General features: G+C 39.1%; 1 protein-coding gene across 1 annotated transcript in view; it reads right to left on the bottom strand.

Annotated features, from left to right (window-relative positions):
• dner (delta/notch-like EGF repeat containing) overlaps positions 1-21,589 on the bottom strand; it is a 114,986-nt gene that overhangs the window by 47,415 nt on the left and 45,982 nt on the right. Inside the window, exons 2-4 of the mRNA XM_061925682.1 lie at positions 11,486-11,824; positions 11,317-11,411; positions 5,205-5,368 (exon numbers count right to left, since the gene is read on the bottom strand). Coding sequence (XP_061781666.1) covers positions 5,205-5,368; positions 11,317-11,411; positions 11,486-11,824 — 598 coding nt within the window. The remainder of the gene's footprint in view (positions 1-5,204; positions 5,369-11,316; positions 11,412-11,485; positions 11,825-21,589) is intronic.

Raw genomic sequence — 21,589 nt, forward strand, 5'->3', positions numbered from 1 at the left:
GTGTTAAACATACTTGGCCAATAAAGCTGATTCTGCCCTCTGAGATGTGGCCCTCAATGACAACCAGTTCAACAATAAAACTGTTTTGAAAGTTGAACGCTCAACATTCCAATGCATTTCCAATTAAGCGCTCTCCTTTTTGCTTCGACGCATTTGTGAAAAACATCTTCAAGACTGTCTTTCTTCCGATCCTTCTCTGATCGTAATCTTCAATCAAGGCCGACAGCTTCACAGGCACTTGGATAAAAATAGCCACATAGTGACTATGAGCGGCCTTTTTTTTAAGGAGCCAGTCCGCTGACGGGGAAGCGATGACGGAGCATATATGATGCGGCCTCCGCGGCCAATCAGAGCGCCTTTGCCTTCCCATATGACTTCATGATTGTCAGTCCAATGACAGTGTTGAAAGTGCACAGTCACACATCACTCAAACAAAGTCAACTGCAGTGACGTGAGAGAGGGGAAATGCAATGTCACTGCTCCTCCTCCTTGTAGGACTTGTATGTCTCTGCTGTAAATGTCCCTGTATAACATTCACGCTTACATGATACCCATTTGAATTCCTCTATCGACCCACACGCCTTTCATTGTTCTCCAACTAGACCTTCAATCTGCTCCTCCTTATGCATTCCCAATCTGTACCTTATCTATCGCTCTCAAACCTTATCAGCCTACCCCCTAAATTGCCCCCCTCCTGCTTATTTAACCCCCATGTTGTCCCGAAGCTGTCACAGTTATCTGATATATCAAGATCAGCAGACAGGCTGCCTTGTCAAACAGCATCAGGCATGTAAAGCACACACAGGTCTGCTAATCATTCAGTACAATAGTGCACCCTTTTCCCTGTTAGTAATAAAATACCGTTACTTTGTATGTGATAGCATTTTTATTTTCTGAAAATATTGCTTACCGTATTTTTCCGAGTATAAGTCGCACCTGGCGAAAATGCATAATAAAGAAGGAAAAAAACATATATAAATCGCACTGGAGCTCGGCCAAACTATGAAAAAAACTGCGACTTATAGTCCGAAAAATACAGTAATTATTTTTGTGTTCAACTTTTTTAATGTGATTGTTGACAAGAAAATACTATAAACTCTTCAACATTTTTTGGTTGATTAGACCAGTGGTTCTTCATCTAGTGGTACGCCAAAGAATCAATTAAATATTCAAACAGTGTTACTGTTCAAACTGTGTGTAATGTTACAGTGGTCTTGAATATACTTGTTAAATAAAACCTCTGCCTTGTTTTTAATGAATACTTAGGCCTACTACATTATTGTATTTTTAATGTTGGTCATTATGGTGGTACTTGGAGAGCCAGGTGTTTTCTGAGGTGGTACTAAGTGAAAAAAGTTGGAGAACCACTGGATTAGACTTTTTTTAAATATAATTTTTCATATGTATATTAAGTTAAAGTTAAAGTACCAATGATTGTCACACACACACGAGGTGTGGTGAAATTTGTCCTCTGCATTTGTCCCATCCCCTTGATCACCCCCTGGGAGGTGAGGGGAGCAGTAGGCAGCAGCGGTGCCGCGCGGACACTTTATATACTGTATATATACACTATATAGCCAAAAGTATTGCTAAAAGAATGCTCCAGGATACCAAAACATTTTGGACAATTCCATGCTCCCAGCCTTGTGGGAACAGTTTGGAGCGAGCCCCTTCCTCTTCCAACATGACTGTGCACCAGTGCACAAAGCAAGGTCCATAAAGACATGGATGACAGAGTCTGGTGTGGATGAACTTGACTGGCCTGCACAGAGTCCTGACCTGAACCCGATAGAACACCTTTGGGATGAATTAGAACGGAGACTGAGAGCCAGGCCACTAATCAGTGTGTGACCTCACCAATGCGCTTTTGGGAGAATGATCGAAAATTCCTATAAATACACTCCGCAACCTTGTGGACAGCCTTCCCAGAAGAGTTGAAGCTGTAATAGTTGCAAAAGGTGGACCCACATTGTATTGAACCCTATGGGTTAGGAATGGGATGGCACTTCAAGTTCATCTGTAAGTCAAGGCAGGTGGCCAAATACTTTTGGCAATATATATATATATATATATATATATATATATATATATATATATATATATATATATATATATATATATATGTCTTTAAATACACATTAACATTCCAACACACTAGTTTAGAAATAGCAGTAAATATGAACATGAATATTTATTTTACATTCATGTTAGCGATTAGCACTCCAGTTGTCACCTAGCTATTAGCTGCCAGCTGACGATAAATAAGCATGCTAGTGGCCAGCTAGTAATTAGTATAATGGTTGCAAGCTAGCAATTAGCGTGCTGGTTGCTAAAAAACAATTAGTGGCCTTATCTGCCAGCTGGTGATTAGCAAGCTAGTGTCCAGCTAGTCATTACAATGCCAGTTTCCATTTGGCGAGTAGTGGTCCTAGTTGCCAACTAGCGATTATCACGCCAGTCGCCAGCCAGCTAATAGTTGCGCTTTCTGTATTATTTGAATATCTTATTATTGAACAATAACAAGGTACCTTTAGGACAATTTTAATTTAAATCACATTTTTTTACAGGATATATAAGCAGGGGTCCCCGTTAAGTCTCTAGGTCAGTTTGGGGGTTATTGGCCTGGAAAACGTTGCCGGCCACTGCTTTAAAGCAATTAGGTTCCACCAAATCGGTGCCATTTGCTTCCCTCAGAAATATGATTTGTAAATTTACGATAAAATGACTGCAAATACATTTTAATAAAGCAGTGTCGTAGACATGAATCTGTTTGCATATTAAATAAATATAATTTGAACGTATTTACACTACCGTATTTTTCGGAGTATAAGTCGCACCTGCCGAAAATGCATTATAAAGAAGGAAAAAAACATATATAAGTCACACTGGAGCCCGGCCAAACTATGAAAAAAACTGCGACTTATAGTCCGAAAAATACGGTACCTTGAACACTGAGAAAATAGCATTTGTTGCCTGTGTTACTATGAAATATAAATCCTCCATGAACATAATATTATTTTAATATGTTTTTGTTGTTTCTTATCCCAACTGTACTTTACATCAATTTTCTTTAAAAAGACCGACAACTATTTAGTTAAAAGTCACACTTTAATTTCTAGGTTTTCTCTGAGTCCTGTTACCCTAAATCATAAAAAAAGAATTAACTGTAACAAATTTGCAATTTTTCGGAAAAAACACATGGTCCACAAGAAGTTTGCACCATTCAGGCCATTGGTTAAAATCTTTAATTTTCGAAAATAGTGTTTTCTGTTTAATCAATGTAATTAATGGGCTTACCCAGCAGGCACAAGACATTAAAACAACATTGAGAACTTGTTGAATTAGGTCCTGACGTTGAGCAAATCAAACATAACGTTGAAACAACATGCTTTTTGACTATGTTTAACCAATGTTGGGTTCTGACGTTGATTTGACCATTGAATATTGGTCATTTCCCAACTGATATTCTACAACACAAATACAACGTTGAAACAACACGCTTTTTGACGACATTTATTCAATGTCAGGTTGTGACGTTGATTTGACCTCTGAAAGTTACCAACTGACAACGTGGATCCAACGTTGGACATCAACGTTGTCTCAATTCACAGATACAACTATTTTGCTACGTTGTTTCAAAGTCAATTTTAAAGGACATGTTCGTATAATCATTGTTGTATCAATGTCTTGTGTCTGCTGGCTAGTGTCAACATGCTATGAGCATGAAAGCCATGCGGTTATACTTGATGTATTTGCTAATTCTAAGCTAAAAACTTTCCGTCCTGTTACCCAATAGTTCATCTTTGCCATGCTGTAAGATCCTTGTACAAAAAACTGCTGCCTGGGATGAGCCAATACACGTTTTGAGTAGTTCAATGTAGGACTGCAGCTATTGGTTATTTTAGTAATCGAGTAACCTGTCAAAGAGGTTGTTTGATTCATCGAGTAATCTGATAAAACACACTTTATAGCCTCAATGAGTATTTCAGGGAAAACAGCTGAAATTAACAACTTTTCTACATGCCATAAACTTCATTTTTGTCTAATAAATAGTCATTGGAATTGCACTTTAACATGTTTGCATTAATAAAAAATTAAATAAAATCTGAGTTTGCCACTACACAGATAATGGCACCCACACACCACCGCCCTAATGTGCGCCTTATTGCAGAGGCTGTGCGAAAACTATGTCTGCTTATTTCAAGTTCCGGGCACTCCAATGCGGTCCAGATTTCATCCATTTTTATTAGCTACACCAGTGGTTCTTAACCTGGGTTCGATCGAACCCTAGGGGTTCGGTGAGTCGGCCTCAGGGGTTCGGCGGAGGTCAAACCCACCCGACTCATTGTGTAAATAAAAACTTCTCCGTGAGTCGGCCTCAGGGGTTCGGCGGAGGTCAAGACACACCCGACTCATCGTGTAAATAAAAACTTCTCCCTATCGGCGTATTACGGATACGGCAACAGCAGAAGTCAGACTGATTTGCAGGTGTGTAATTTGTTGTGAGTTTATGCACTGTGTTGGTTTTGTTGTTTGAACAAGGTGATGTTCATGCACGGTTCATTTTGTGCACCAGTAAAAAAACATGGTAACACTTTAGTATGGGGAACATATTCACCATTAATTAGTTGCTTATTAACATGCAAATTAGTAACATATTGGCTCTTAACTAGTCATCATTAAGTACTTATTAATGCCTTATTCGGCATGGCCTTATTATAACCCTAACCCTATAACCCTGGCCCTAACCCTAACAAAATAACTCTAAATTAAGTCTTTGTTACTTAGAATATGTTCCCCTAGTGTCCAAAAAACACTAAATTAAGTCTTTGTTACTTAGAATATGTTCCCCATACTAAAGTGTTACCAAAAACATATAACTTTGTCTTGAATTTGAAAAAACACAACATTCTATTTTTCACTAAAGAAGGGTTCTGTGAATGCGCATATGAAACTGGTGGGGTTCAGTACCTCCAACAAGGTTAAGAACCACTGAGCTACACTTATCAAACGATTAATCGAAACAACAGAATATAAATCAAAGCTTTTTTCTAATCGAACTAAGGGTTGCAGTCCTATTTCAATGTGTGTTCATCATATTTAGAGTTCTGTTGAGGGAGTTACGATAACGAAATGGTCCACATATGTCAGGGTGTGTAAACAGAAGTCAGTTTTAGGTTCAGGGAAAATTAACAGCATCTTACTGATGAAGTAGTTTTGTCCCAGAGGTAACGCATGGTCAGGCACCACCAGCCCATTGGAGGCCTGCAGGAACCACATTTTGGAGCCATTTGAAACGGAAGATCGCAGGAAACCTTCTTCATTCACACGCCACAGCACAGGAGCTCCAGTGGCATTCACCAACAACCTGTTGGAGCAGTGAGGTGTCAGTGAGAGCTTAGTATAGTCGGATAATGGTTAGCATGTGTGCCTCACAGTCAGGAGATTTTTTGATTTTTGATTTAGATTTATTGGTCCCCTTTGGGGAAATTCATTTTCACTGCATTACATTTAAACAATAGATATTACACATCACTAACAAAAATAACAAAAAGACATCATACATGACCAACACATTTACAGGCTTGTCAGACAGGTCGGCCGGGCCTGCAGTTTAGGGCGGCTATAGCTGCAGGGATAAGGCCCGGAATTTGATAGTAATGCACCTGCACCCTGATGGTAGTGGGATGATGTATTGGTGTAGTGGGTGAGTCATATCCTGGACTATTGTGTATGCCAGTCGAATGATGGACCTGTGGTTTAGATCTGAAATGGGAGAATTTCTGTGTGGAGTTTGCATGTTCGCCACAACTACCTCACACATCCCGAAAACATGCATGTTCGGCTAATTGTAGACTCTAAACAACCATAGTTGTGAATGTGTCACGTTTGTGTCCTGTATTGACTGGTGACTGGTCCAGGGTGGAAGCCACCTCTCACTCAAAGTCAGCTGGGATAGACTCTAGCAAATATGTGACTTTAATGAGGATGAGTGACATAGGAAATAGATGGATGGTTAGTGGTAGTACGAGCTAGCATTTGATTCAAGCTATATGCCATGAGCTACTATACGAGTGTACTCTAAACTGCAAACGAAACAATCGTGTGTGGTATGAGTGGACATGTTGCAGGTGACCTACTTAGACTTAAAGGGGAACATTATCACCAGACCTATGTAAGCGTCAATATATACCTTGATTTTGCAGAAAAAAGACCATATATTTTTTTAACCGATTTCCGAACTCTAAATGGGTGAATTTTGGCGAATTAAACGCCTTTCTAATATTCGCTCTCGGAGCGATGACGTCACAACGGGAAGCAATCCGCCATTTTCTCAAACAGCTCTGTTATTTTCCGTTTTTTCGACTGTTTTCTGTACCTTGGAGACATCATGCCTCGTCGGTGTGTTGTCGCAGGGTGTAACAACACGAACAGGGACGGATTCAAGTTGCACCAGTGGCCCAAAGATGCGAAAGTGGCAAGAAATTGGACGTTTGTTCCGCACACTTTACCGACGAAAGCTATGCTACGACAGAGATGGCAAGAAAGTGTGGATATCCTGCAACACTCAAAGCAGATGCATTTCCAACAATAAAGTCAAAGAAATCTGCCGCCAGACCCCCATTGAATCTGCCGGAGTGTGTGAGCAATTCAGGGACAAAGGACCTCGGTAGCACAGCAAGCAATGGCGGCAGTTTGTTCCCGCAGACGAGCGAGCTAAACCCCCTATCGACCCTAGCTTCCCTGGCCTGCTGACATCAACTCCAAAACTGGACAGATCAGCTTTTAGGAAAAGAGCGCGGATGAGGGTATGTCTACAGAATATATTAATTGATGAAAATTGGGCTGTCTGCACTCTCAAAGTGCATGTTGTTGCCAAATGTATTTCATATGCTGTAAACCTAGTTCATAGTTGTTAGTTTCCTTTAATGCCAAACAAACACATACCAATCGTTGGTTAGAAGGCAATCGCCGAATTCGTCCTCGCTTTCTCCTGTGTCGCTGGCTGTCGTGTCGTTTTTGTCGGTTTCGCTTGCATACGGTTCAAACCGATATGGCTCAATAGCTTCAGTTTCTTCTTCAATTTCGTTTTCGCTACCTGCCTCCACACTACAACCATCTGTTTCAATACATTCGTAATCTGTTGAATCGCTTAAGCCGCTGAAATCCGAGTCTGAATCCGAGCTAATGTCGCTATAGCTTGCTATTCTTTCCGCCATGTTTGTTTGTGTTGGCTTCACTATGTGACGTCACAGGAAAATGGACGGGTGTTTATAACGATGGTTAAAATCAGGCTTTTTTTAGGGATATTGCATGATGGGTAAAATTTTGAAAAAAACTTCGAAAAATATAATAAGCCACTGGGAACTGATTTTTAATGGTTTTAACCATTCTGAAATTGTGATAATGTTCCCCTTTAAAGGGGACTGCACTTTTTCTGGAATTTTGCCGATAGTTCACAATTAGAGATGTCCGATAATATCGAACTGCCGATATTAACGGCCGATAAATGCTTTAAAATGTGATATCGGAAATTATCGGTATCGGTTTCAAAAAGTACAATTTACGACTTTTTAAAACGCCGAGGTACGGAGTGGTACACGGACGTAGGGCGATAAATACCTGTAAAGACAATCGAGTTAGCGCTGCTCGACGCGTGACAGTTTGGGATCGCAAGAGGAGGCGAGCAAGTGACAGTGATGGAGAAGTTTTTGAGAAGGGAAAATGCAAATGCCGAACAGGGTCCTGGCCAAAATTCTGACCCAGATGAAGGCCCTAGTATGAGTGGTCGACAAAATAAAAAAAGACAAGACGGTGAGCTTGAGGCAATACGCCCATTTTGTGTTCATCGAAACAGGCCCAGGTTTCACACTAGGTGAGTATATATACATTTACAAACTATATTATTAACTACCTCCAAAGACATGCACCTGGGGATAGGTTGATTGGCAACACTAAATTGGCCCTAGTGTGTGAATGTGAGTGTGAATGTCGTCTGTCTGTGTTGGCCCTGCGATGAGGTGGCGACTTGTCCAGGGTGTACCCCGCCTTCCGCCCGATTGTAGCTGAGATAGGCTCCAGCGCCCACCGCGACCCCGAAGGGAATAAGCGGTAGAAAATGGATGGATGGATGGATTATTAACTATATGTATTATATACTGTGTTAGAGTGTCATTTTGGTTGGTGGTGTGCCGCAGGATTTTGTAAATGTAAAAAGTGGGCCGCGGCTCAAAAAAGGTTGAAAATCACTGATCTAGACAACAGAACTATATTTAGCACGCACCTGGAGACCGCACAACCGTTGTTTTAACACTTTTTAACCTCTCCTATATGAAAAAAGAAACGCTATTAATAAAAAAAACTCACACTCCTGTCTCCAAATCAGCCCTTAAGTGATTCATCAGCTCAAAAGTTTACTTGCTGGACAGATGATAATTTTAATATATATATTTTTTTGACAGAAATATCACGATTGTCGACACAAGCTCATCCAAAGATCTTTCTCCATCGTCCGTCATTGCGGCGATCGCCTCTTTCTGACCCTGCCACAGCCGTTTGTGCGTAACTGTGCCTGTTTGCACACACCTTCAAGACGTGCTAAATGTAGACACGAAACCGCAACTTCAAAACCGTTTCAGGACTGATAAATCACATTGCAAGCGCAGGAAATCAGATCGCGAAAAAGGTTGATCGGGACATCATTAATTCATGTGAGCTGAAAAGGGGTCGGCATGAATACTATATTTGTTATATTTGAGAAGCCGCCTACAGTAGTCTAAACAAAACAACTCAGTGGACCAACTTTGGCCCTCGGACCCCACTAAGAGCACACGTGGCCTAGTGGTCCAACCTGGAGCAACGTGCAAAGCACTTTCTGAACTTTCCTGACTTCCCAGTTTTCCGAAACACAGCATAAGAATACTACGATTCATTAAATTGTGTCTGGGGAGCAAACTACCGGTAGTTAGGACCGACTAACCAATTTGTTATGTTGCCATTGGCTTACATTGCAGAGGGTTTTAAACATGATGCAACGATCTCTGAGCTGCTTATGAATGATGATAATTAGTATCTCCTGCCTCCAGGAAAAAGTTGTAGTATCATAAACTATGTTCCCATTGATAGTAGAATCACTACATTATTGCACACCATTATAAACTATTACTGCTTTGCTATGTGCATTGCTCTCTTATCTCTTATACGATTACTATTCCATCCATTTCTTTGTCATTTATGGAGCCTATTTGGCTGGCAAACACATGATAGACTGGTCAATAGCAGTGTGACTGTAAACAGGCATCTAATTGATTCCATGCCAGGTACACACTACACAGTAAAACGGACTACTTGTTAAAATAAAATAGTTTTGGGTCTTAAAAGTAATTGAGATGACTTTAGGAGCAAATCTGTACTGTATAAAAAAGTGGATTCAGTCATAGTGGTACAGCGAGTGACGATGTACTGTAGTTTAGCATTCAGCCCAGCAAAGGAGTCGACTCACAAAACTTAGTACACAAACAATGCTGCCTGAGCTGATTAATTCTCACTGCACATCTCCTGTCTCCAACCATGATCACTGACTCACCATTTGAAATGGAGGGCAACATCAAGGACATGGAACCTTGTCCTTGACTCTTACTTCTGCATAATTCATTGACCTTTCCGACAGAGATATTGTAACGCTTTTTTACGAGCGTGTATGCTGAAAAGATGTACAACTCCTGCATGAGTAATACATTGTTTCTGGTCCCATAGGTCAGTGGGAGGGACAGCACACCACTGCAATGTCTATGAAATGTTTGTAAAAACAGACATGAAGACAAAATGAAGGTGCTACTATTCTATTACTTGCGGACATTAGGGGTGGCACGGTGTGTTGTTCTGAGGCTTGATTAGTGTACAAAATGTTATTGTTTGGGGCATCATAACCTACATTACATTCAGAAATGTTGACTTGCAGAGACACGAGCATAGCCCACGTTAAGACTATAGTGATGTGTAGCGGTGTACCGATCTGATATTGATATCGACCAAAAAACGAGAATCGGATTATATCGACTAACATCTAAAATCTCCGATACAAATGTTCCGATACGAGCAGTACTGCAGTTTGTTTATTTGTGCAAAAATGGACAGCCAGTTAAGAGCTAAAAGTTCTCCTATAAGCACATTTGTATTTTAGTGAAGACATTTTCAAAAGGTAAACATGGCAGTCTAAAGGCTACTAGGAACTACACAACAGCTAAGCACATACTAGTACACAAGCTTGACATACTGTACAGGCCAAAATTTTGAACACACCTTCTCATTCAATGCATTTTCTTTATTTTCATGATTATTTACATTGTAGATTGTCACTGAAGGCATCAAAACTATGAATGAACACATGTGGAGTTATGTATTCAACAAAAAAAGGTGAAATAACTGAAAACATGTTTTGTATTCTAGTTTCTTCAAAATAGCCACCCTTTGCTCCGATTAATTTTTCGCACACTCTTGGCATTCTCTCGATGAGCTTCAAGCAAACCAAGAAAACCATTTCAGGTGACTACCTCTTGAAGCTCATTGAGATAATGCCAAGAGTGGGCAAAGGATGGCTACTTTGAAGAAACTAGAATATAATACATGTTTTCAGTTATTTCACCTTGTTTTGTTAAGTACATAACTCCACATGTGTTCATTCATAGTTTTGATGCCTTCAGTGACAATCTACAATGTAAATAGTCATGAAAATAAAGAAAATGCATTGAATGAGGAGAAGGTGTGTCCAAACTTTTGGCCTGTACTGTATGTAATAATTGTCCTTACTTGAACAATTGTTGCAGTCTAAAACTAATCTTGGTAATTAGCATGCCTGTGAGTGCACCACAGGTGCACCAAAGGGCTAATGACAGTGTGTGTGTGTGCGTGTCGGCATGGCGGCATTGTACGAGGACAGTTCAGATAGTTGTTGTTTTGACTTTGCTATTAAATAGAGAGTTGATCCGTCAGAACCTTGTTATGTTATGTTTGATATACTGTCCTGTATATCACTTAATATTGTGTTTAAAGTCTACAAAGTTTTACCGGTACTAAGGTTAGAACCCATGTTTAAAATGTTTTCTTACGGAGATATTTGCATCAATATCCAATCTCTTCTATTTACAAACCCTGTTCAAGAACCAAATTAAGTTAATGAAACAAGGATCCACTGTATATTGTATCAAAAGTGAAAAAGTTATATCGGTACACCCCTCACAATGAGTAAAATATGTTTTGATGTAGCATTCCTCAGAGAAAATAAGAATAAGCCAAAAAGCGACTGTGATAGCTTACTTTACAGCCGTTTCCTCTGGCACCTCCAGAGATAAAGTCAGAGTTGCTGTCAGCTCACACAGCTCTGGGCTCACACAGTGCAGACCCTCTGTCACCTAAACACAAACATAATGTTGTGTTTAGCCGGTTCTGCCATCAAGAACAACCAAAAAAAACCATGTTTTCTGACCCTGTCTGCCTCCCATGGCACCATCAGAAGCCGTTGCCCAGTTTTGGGTTGCCACGGCTGCAGGGTCTGAGGCACTGGTGTTGTGCTGGTGGGCTCGGTGGATGGCTGTGGCGGTTGAGTGGCAGCGGGTGTTGTGGAAGCGACGGGGGTGGCCAGTTCAGGGGCAGACGGTGTCACGGGCTCCCAGTCAGCCAGGTCCAGTAGCATCTGATCACACTTAGGGCCCTCAAAACCGTCACTGCATTCACAGGTGTAAGTCGGCTCCCCCTCCTCCTCTCCATTGTGCAGGCTGCAGTTTCCATGGAGACAGGGACTGCTGGAACATGGGTCTGTGAAAAACTGAAATAAGCGGAATAAATAGAGACACAGAAAGGGAATTGGTGGTAAGAGACAGAACAAAAACATGATCAAACTGAGTTTTTCAGCTCATTTAGTGTGTTCTTTAAAGTGCATTATTGCAAATGTGACTGTTGTTCCCTAAACACAATAAAGAACAAGAGAGAGATCATTAATCTCCCCGATGTTACTCACCTACTAAATCTACCTCATGGAGGTTAATTTGTGTCTTCATTACAAAAGCTTTTTTGGACACTGAATGTATGTTATGTACCGTTGGGCACACCGGATTATAAGGCTCACTGCCGATGAGCGGGTCTAGTCAGGTTTTTTTTCATACAAAAGGCGCACCGGATTATAGGGCGCATTAAAGGGGTCTTTTTTTTTTCTAAATATAAAACACTTCCTTGTGGTTCTTTGGTCAAAATGTATGTATATATATATATATATATATATATATATATATATATATATATATATATACATACATATATATATATATATATATATATATATATATACAATAATTTGTACAACTCTTAATCCTCGTAATCCTCCTTTTTCATTGTCCCAATTAAAGCGCCAGTTCCATTGGCAGCAAAAAAAAGCCCAGAGCATAATATTACCACCACCATGCTTGACGGTAGGCATGGTGCTCCTAGGATTAAAAGCTTCATCTTTTCTCCTCCAAACATATTACTCGGTATTGTGGCCAAACAGCTCAATTTTTGTTTCATCTGACATCACATGGACAAAGATAAGACCTTCTGGAGGAAAGTTCTGTGGTCAGATGAAACAAAAGTTTAGCTGTTTGGCCACAATATCCAGCAATTTGTTTGGAGGAGAAAAGGTGAGGCTTTTAATCCCAGGAACACCGTGCATACCGTCAAGCATGGTGGTGGTAGTATTATGCTCTGCTCCTGTTTGGCTACCAATGAAACCGGTGCTTTAAATGAGACAATGAAAAAGGAGCATTACCTCCAAATTCTTCAGGACAACCTAAAATCATCAGCCCGGAGGTTGGGTCTTGGGCGGAGTTGGGTGTTCAAACAGGACAATGACCCCAAACACAAGTCAAAAGTGGTAAAGGAATGGCTAAATCAGGCTAGAATTAAGGTTTTACAATGGCCTTCCCAAAGTCCTGACTTAAACGTGTGGACAATGCTGAAGAAACAAGTCCATGTCAGAAAACCAACACATTTAGCTGAACTGCACTCATTTTGTCAAGAGGAGTGGTCAAAAATTCAACCAGAAGTTTGCCAGAAGCTTGTGGATGGCTACCAAAAGCGCCTTATTGCAGTGAAACTTGCCAAGGGACATGTAACCAAATATTAACATTGTGTATGTATACTTTTGACCCAGCAGATTTGGTCACATTTTCAGTAGACCCATAATAAATTCATAAAAGAACAAAATTTCATGAATGTTTTTTGTGACCAACAAGGATGTGCTCCAATCACTCTATCACAAAAAAATAAGAGTTGTAGAAAGTATTGTAAATTTAAGACAGCCATGACATTATGTTCTTTACAAGTGTATGTAAACCTTTGATCACAACTGTATATATATATATATATATATATATATATATATATATATATATATATATATGTATATATCTTTGCTGTGCATACGAAGATCCAAAAACTGGAAATTACGCAACACTGCATACATCAGTAGGCAAAAGAGGAGCCTTGCAGAAATATTATAAATAATTCCATTATCATGGCTTACCAAAGTCGTACAAAAACATTTTGATGGATTTTTGAGCGCTGTGTGTAATGTTCTATATTTTCAATGGAACATATAACATTTTGGTGTTGTCTACTTGAGTCATAGTGCAGTCTATACGTATCTCTTATGTGTGACTGACATCTACTGGTCACACTTATCGTTTCACCATGTACCAAATAAAATAACTTTGAGGTCGGTAAGCACAACCAAAATTATTCCGTACATTAGGTTATAAGGCGCGCTGTCGAGTTTTGAGAAAATTAAAGGATTTTAAGTGCGCCTTATAGTCCGAAAAATACGTTTTTTTTTTAATATTCTGTATTAATAAGTGCAATATAAAATATTATAATAATAACATACAATATAATAATTATAGATGTATAAATAATCGATTTACAATCAAATCTTATCATCTGACTCAGGGGATCTTTTAATCTGGGGCTGACCATCAACCCTTGCAAAGTCACAACACAATGGGTGTGGTCCAGGAGAAGCTGCGGAATCGTGCGGATTTCTTCAGTACACAACTTGATATTCATGAAGTAATTTATCACTGAGTGGGATCCAAAATCATTTTGAAGAAATTATCAAGATATCACCCCTTTAATTTGCGATTCACAGCAACTGTAACAATAATGTACTACTGTAATTGTAAAACAAATCAGGAGTGCTGCAGCACCTCTAGCACCCCAAAAACCCTCAAATCAAGACTCCAAACATCCCAGAACAAGCTAGTAAGGTTACTTCTAGACCTCCACCCCAGATCACACCTCACTCCTACCCATCCATCCATCCATCCATTTTCTACCGCTTATTCCCTTCGGGGTCGCGGGGGGCGCTGGAGCCTATCTCAGCTACAATCGGGCGGAAGGCGGGGTACACCCTGGACAAGTCGCCACCTCATCGCAGGGCCAACACAGATAGACAGACAACATTCACACTCACATCCACACACTACTCCTACCCACTTCTCCAAAGTGGGCTGGCTCAGGGTGGAGGACAGAGTAAAACAACTTGCACTGAGCCTAGTCTATAAAATTCACTACACCTCCCTGATACCAAAGTTCATGTCAAACTACTTCCATAACATAAATGACCGCCATAACCACAACACCAGGGGGAGCTCCACAAACCACGTTAAACCCAGATTCCAATCTAACAAAGGTCTTAACTCATTCTCCTTCTATGCCACATCAACATGGAATGCACTCCTAACAGGTGTAAAAGAAAGTGCATCTCTATCCTCCTTCAAAACCGCTCTAAAAGAACACCTCCAGGCAACTACAACCCAAGACTAACACCCTCCCCCCACCACATCCCACCTCCCCGGATTGTAAATAATCAAATGTAAATAATCTAATGTATTTACTTGTTCTTATGCTTTCTGAGCTCACTATGTTCACTGCTCGCTGAACATATCCTATGAAGTGAGACCTACACTGTTTCAATGTCCATTTTTCAGATGATATAATTGTTGATGACTGAAGTGCTGATATCAACCAAACCTAACCCCCGCGCCCCAACCCCCGGATTGTAAATAATGTAAATAATTCAATGTATATACTCTGATGATTAACTTGTGTGATGACTGTATTATGCTGATAGTATATATTTGTACCATGAATTGATTAACGTGGACCCCGACTTAAACAAGTTGAAAAACTTATTTGGGTGTTACCATTTCGTGGTCAATTGTACGGAATATGTACTGTACTGTGCAATCTACTAATAAAAGTTTCAATCAATTAATCAATCAATCAGCTTGATGTGGCCACTAGGGTTTTTAAAAAATGGCAAAAAGTGTTTGTTTTTTTCAAAGAAAGTTTCACCAAGTATGACAAAACAGTGTTTTCTGTTCACTGCAGTGCGGTGCAGTGTGTTTGCCCCAGATGAGCCCAATTGACCCCACAGGGTTTGTCAAATATTTGGTAGTGGTCCCCACCAGGGAAGGAATACAAATCACACACAGAACTATGAAAAAACACATCTTGGCTGCCATCATGCTGTGTCCTTTCATCAATATTTAAGCACATTTGGACAAACATATTCCTGTAAGAATGTTGAAGGTGAAGGAGGACAAAGCTTGCATAGCTGGCAGACATCATAGTGCCTTTGCTTCTTAAGCTTTAGCTCTCTTAGTTGTTTTTTCTAAGGATTTCACTGAAGCAGCTTCTAATGTCTGCAACTCAATGATTTAAATGTTTTCACAAAACAGACTTTATACCAGCAGGAGAAAAACAAAGTGCCTACCTGGGAAGAGACCAAATAACAGACGTGCGATAATAACGCTCAAACCAAGTCCCCAAGCAAATAAACTGTGGATGAGGATGTTCATTCCTATTTCTTTTATTTGTCACATGTGTACGCGGGGTGAACTTTAAAAGCTATTTCCCCTGCTTATTTTCCACCACATGTGGTGTGATTAACATGAGATAAAAAGAGACCCTGACCTTGTTAACACTCTTGTGGAAGTTTCAAAACACATTAATGAGGGAGAATTAGCACACTGTCACTCAAACTTTCCACACCAAACACTGTAAGCTTGGGCAGTGGCTCTCAAACTTTGTTCACTGGGTACCGTCTCAGAATACACTTGGCTCTCCAAGTAGCACCATAATGACAAACATTAAATTACAGTAGCGTAGTAGGCCTGAAAATTAATTATAAACAAGACAGAGGTTTTATTTAACAAGTGTACCGTATTTTCCGGACCATAGGGCGCACCGCCGATGAGTGGGTCTAGTCAGGTCTATTTTCATACAAAAGGCACACCGGATTATAGGGCGCATTAAAGGGGTCCTATTATTTTTTTCTAAATGTAAAACACTTCCTTGTGGTCTACATAACATGTAATGGTGGTTATTTGGTCAAAATGTTGCATAAATTATGTTTTACTGATCATCTTCAAGCCACTTTCTGACAGTCGCTTCAGGATGCGCCATTTTGTGGGCGGTCTTATTTACGTGGCTTACATACGGCAGCGTTTTCTCCCCGTCATCTTTGTTGTAGCGGTGTAGCGTGCAAGGACGGGGGTGGAAGAAGTGTCAAAAGATGGAGCTAACTGTTTTAATGACATTCAGACTTTACTTAATTCAATAACGGAGCAGCATCTCCTCATCCGTGGCTCACTAGTGCAACAACAACACCGGAAATGTGTCCCGTGAAAAACCGTCTGACCGGAACTCTCTAATAACTAAAGTTCCTTGGGTGAATAATGTAAACTCACTACACCGGTATGTTTTAGCGCTTTCATGGCGAGTTTACTGACAGATATAAGTAAGAACTTTACACTACTTTATATTAGAAATGGCAACAGCGGAGGATGAATGTTACATAACAAGAAGATAGAGAAAAAGAAGAAGCTTATCGATTACAGTGTTGGCACGGACTACAATGGCGGAAGTGCGCAAATTTTCAGGACTTATGCAGATCCCAAATACAGATCAGCAGGTACCAGAAGGTAAGAAAAGTTGCTTTTGCATAGAATTGCGAAACAAAACGGCAGATAATATGTCTTACCTTATATACACACCATGATAATACTTGTACGTTGAAGCACAGTACAATCACTCAAACGGTGCTACTTCATAGCTTACCAAAGTCGTACTAAAACATTTTTGATAGATTTTTGAGCGCTGTGTGTAATGTTCTATATTTTCAATGGAACATACAACATATTGGTGTTGTCTACTTGAGTAATTGTGCAGTCTACATGTATCTCTTATGTGTGACTGCCATATACTGGTCACACTTATCATTTCACCATGTAGCAAATAAAATAGCTTTAAGGTCGGTAAGCACAACCAAAATGATTCCGTACATTAGGTTATAAGGCGCACAGTAGAGTTTTGAGAAAATTAAAGGATTTTAAGTGTGCCTTATAGTATTTAATATTCTGGCCACTGTAAACATTACACAGTTTGAACAGTAACACTGTGTTTGAATATTACAATATGTGATTATTTGGAGCACAGTACCACTGTTTAAGGATCACTGAGCTTGGGTGAAAGAATTGCGCTAAGTATCAATAGAATATAAGTAGTATTAGTATCTGATCGATACTAGTGTGATGATATCAATTCTATTTTAATTGTCAGAAATATGTGTTTTTTTGTGTTTGTGTTGATATTGTTACTTTTACATATTGTTTACAAACTTAGGACTTTAAAAGATTTGAATGACAACCATTTGTAGCTTTTACTTCTCATCGCTTATTTACTTACTACTAACTTCCTGCAAGAATTGTATGTAATAAAAGGGAATAATTGTACTATTTTGTTGATATTGTTACATTGTTTTATATTGTTGTAGGTGCACGATAAATATTGATACGAGGAATTACGACGTCACACCGAAAAAAAAAAAAAGGTCCGATAGCTGATAAAGAAAACAACGCTGAAATGAGGTGAGATTAGTGTTGTAGGTAGGTGAGGCTGAGCAAGTCGATGAATGATCAAATATTTATTGAATATGTCATAGTCAGTTATTGTACATAATATACAAACATATAGCTAGACACAAATTTAGTAGGGCTGTGAATCTTTGGGCACTGCACAATTAAATTTGATTCTGGGGGGTAACGATTTCATTCAGATCTAATTCTCGATTCAAAACGATTCTCGATTCAAAATCCGTACGTTTAGTAACATTGGGAGTCAGTTCTATAATTAACTACATTCCTCCATAAAATAGATTACCAGCTGTGATAAAGTTTTATATTACCTGAAATAAAACTGGTTTTGTTTAACAAAATTCTACCCAAACATTTAATAAAGTCAATCACAAGTAAGGCAACTAGAGAAGTATCACACACTTATTTTTCTAAAGTAAAGTCTGTACAGCAGACTTGAGTGGCTGGACAGGAAAGATTTAAAAAAACATTTTTTTTTGTAAAAATCGATTTTGGATTTGATTAAGAATCCGAAGTCATTAATAAACTAATACATATAATATAACTATAATATAATATATATAATATAGCTAATAAAAAGAAAAAGAAAAAGAAAATGAAACATACAGTACAGGCCAAAAGTTTGGACACACCTTCTCATTCAATGTGTTTTCTTTATTTTCATTGTAGATTGTCACTGAAGGCATCAAAACTATGAATGAACACATGTGGAGTTATGTACTTAACAAAAAAAAGGTAAAATAACTGAAAACACTCTTGGCAATCTCTCGATGAGCTTCAAAAGGTAGTCACCTGAAATGGTCGTCACTTCACGGATGTGCTTGAAGCTCATCGAGAGAATGCCAAGAGTGTGCAAAGCAGTAATCAGAGCAAAGGGTTGCTGTTTTGAAGAAACTAGAATATAAAACATGTTTTCAGTTATTTCACCTTTTTTTGTTAAGTACATAACCCCACATGTGTTCATTCATAGTTTTGATGCCTTCAGTGACAATCTACAATGTAAATACCGTATTTTTCGGAGTATAAGTCGCTCCGGAGTATAAGTCGCACCGGCCGAAAATGCATAATAAAGAAGAAAAAAAGTCGCATTTTGGGGGGAAATTTATTTAATAAAACCCAACACCAAGAATAGACATTTGAGTCATTCAAATAACTATAACATATAGCATGCTATACGTTTACCAAACAATCTGTCACTCCTAATCGCTAAATCCGATTAAATCTTATACGTCTAGTCTCTTACGTGAATGAGCTAAATAATATTATTTGATATTTTACGGTAATGTGTTAATAATTTCACACATAAGTCGCTCCTGAGTATAAGTCGCACCCCCGGCCAAACTATGAAAAAAACTGCGATTTATAGTCCGAAAAATACGGTAGTCATGAAAATAAAGAAAACCCATTGAATGAGAAGGTGTGTCCAAACTTTTGGCCTGTACTGTATCTCAAAAGGGTAATAGGAAGCAGTATAAACTTTTTGAATCCCTCCTCTTTTCTATAGCTAAACTTTAATATCATCCGGTTTCCAGGTGCTCCTTTTCTTCTACGTGCATTGCTTTTAACCTGTTGTCTGAGCTCTTTGTAAACAAACATGGCGTCGACTGTTTGGACTTCTTCACTGTTTCGGAGAAAAACATTTTATGTGACATGGGTATTAAATATTCCTTGAAAGATTCCGCGAGGAGGTAAAAAACATAAATCTTTAACACATCAAAGTTTATCAGCCACCTGAAACACCAGCATTGCTATGCCGTAAAAAGGGCCCTGCGCTTGTTCTTATCGCCGTGGCAATAACATTGACAGCCCTAATTCCTATATTATTAGGGTTCACTAATATATCTTTGTCCTGTGTTTTATTAAGATTATATTAAAGATTAATAGGCTAAATCTCAAAGCATTTAATGATCCTGACCATTTTTCAGTAAAAAGTATCAGATTGAAATGGATGGGCAGTATCGCCCACCCTTACTGTAAGCCAGCACTTACAAAACAGCCAGAAAAGAGGCAAGAGAATTGATTCCTGAACACAATATTACTATTTTTGTGGTGCAAGATGATTCAACTACCGGTACTGTATGTGTTGCAGATAAGCCCTGGGCGGGGAAAAAAAGAGTGCGGGGGGCAGGAAGTAGAGTTGAGTGCTAACCGAGGAAACCAGTTATGTCTGAACAACAAAAACAAAGGTGGTCCTCTTTTTAAAGTGATCGGTGTTCCAAAAAATGAATAAAAGAAAAGAAGCAGCTGTCCATGTGCTAATATTCTGTTGCTGTCCAATGAATGAAATATATCTCCGCCAGGAATTTTGTGAGTTATATATTTTTATCCTGCTCACAATCAAAACACATTTCTGTACAATGACTGTATCATAGATTTGTTGCTGCTCATTATTCTATGACAACAGCATAGCCTGGGGATCTGGCAAACTATGTGAATTAATTTGTTTCTAAAAAAAACTGATAATGACTTTTATTGACCCATTTGAGCCGTTTGCGCCTGCAGTAACAATCGGAGCAATTAGACACTCAAAAGAAAAGTTAATTGTTTTGCAATAGGCGTGTGAACTCCCTTGAGGAAAGGAGTCCGTCCATCCAACTCGGCATATATTTTCTAGAACGCTCGTCCTTGACCTCAGGGAACAAGCTTTTATTGCCATTCTAGAATATGACGAACCATATGAATCAGAATCTGAATCGTTTTTATATTGCCAGGTCCATTTATACTTACAAGGAATTTATCTCGGGTGTAAAAACAGCTAACATGAGAAATAAAGCCAAAATAGAAAGAAGTAAAATAAAATATATGATATGATCCGTTGCCCGGATCATAGTTTGTTTTTCGTTTGAATTCACCGGTTGTTTTAGTTCTGTTTCAGCACCCCTGTTTTGTGTTTTTCTTTGTTGTCATTGGTGCTGATTATGTTCACCTGCCTCTGATTAGTGTTCGGGGCGCTCACCTGTTCCCGAGCACTAATCAGAGAGCTATTTAGTCCTGCCTTTCCGCCTCTCTCATGCTGGTGCTTTTGTTTGCTAAACGCAACTGTTCCGTTCGAAGATTTCTGGTTCCCTGTGTTTGTCTTGCGCCTTAGCGTTCCTTGTGAGTTACTCTTAGCTTCCCGTGTACAGTATTAGGCACGCTTGCTTTGTTTTGTTTGTTCCTGACTTTTGGTGTGATTTATGCGAATAAATCAGTCTCCTACCTCCACGCTGCTGCATTCGTGGAAGAACAATCCGCGCATCACCACCATGCTTCCCCGACGTTACAATATAAGAAGCAATTGACAATATATAAAATAAAATAAAAAGTAAAATATGGTTTAACAGTGTACATTAAGAGACATTACTGTAAATGTACCAGAATTCGCCATAAAGCTATTGTACATGTTGTCCCTGGACCGACGTTAAAAATGGTCAATCTAAAAGCAATGATTAGACAACAAAATATCATAAAAAAGTCCAACGTTGTGATGAGCTACAGTAGCAAACAACATAATTATATACAATATTATATCATTTCAGTGTACATAACAAATCACCGTATAGATCCAAAAAAGTACAATTCATTTTATACACAATACAAGTACAATTCAGACAGACAGTGTTGACATCTCTGACTTTCTAGAA

Source organism: Nerophis lumbriciformis, linkage group LG30 (assembly GCF_033978685.3).
Source record: "Nerophis lumbriciformis linkage group LG30, RoL_Nlum_v2.1, whole genome shotgun sequence".
Classification (NCBI taxonomy): domain Eukaryota; kingdom Metazoa; phylum Chordata; class Actinopteri; order Syngnathiformes; family Syngnathidae; genus Nerophis; species Nerophis lumbriciformis.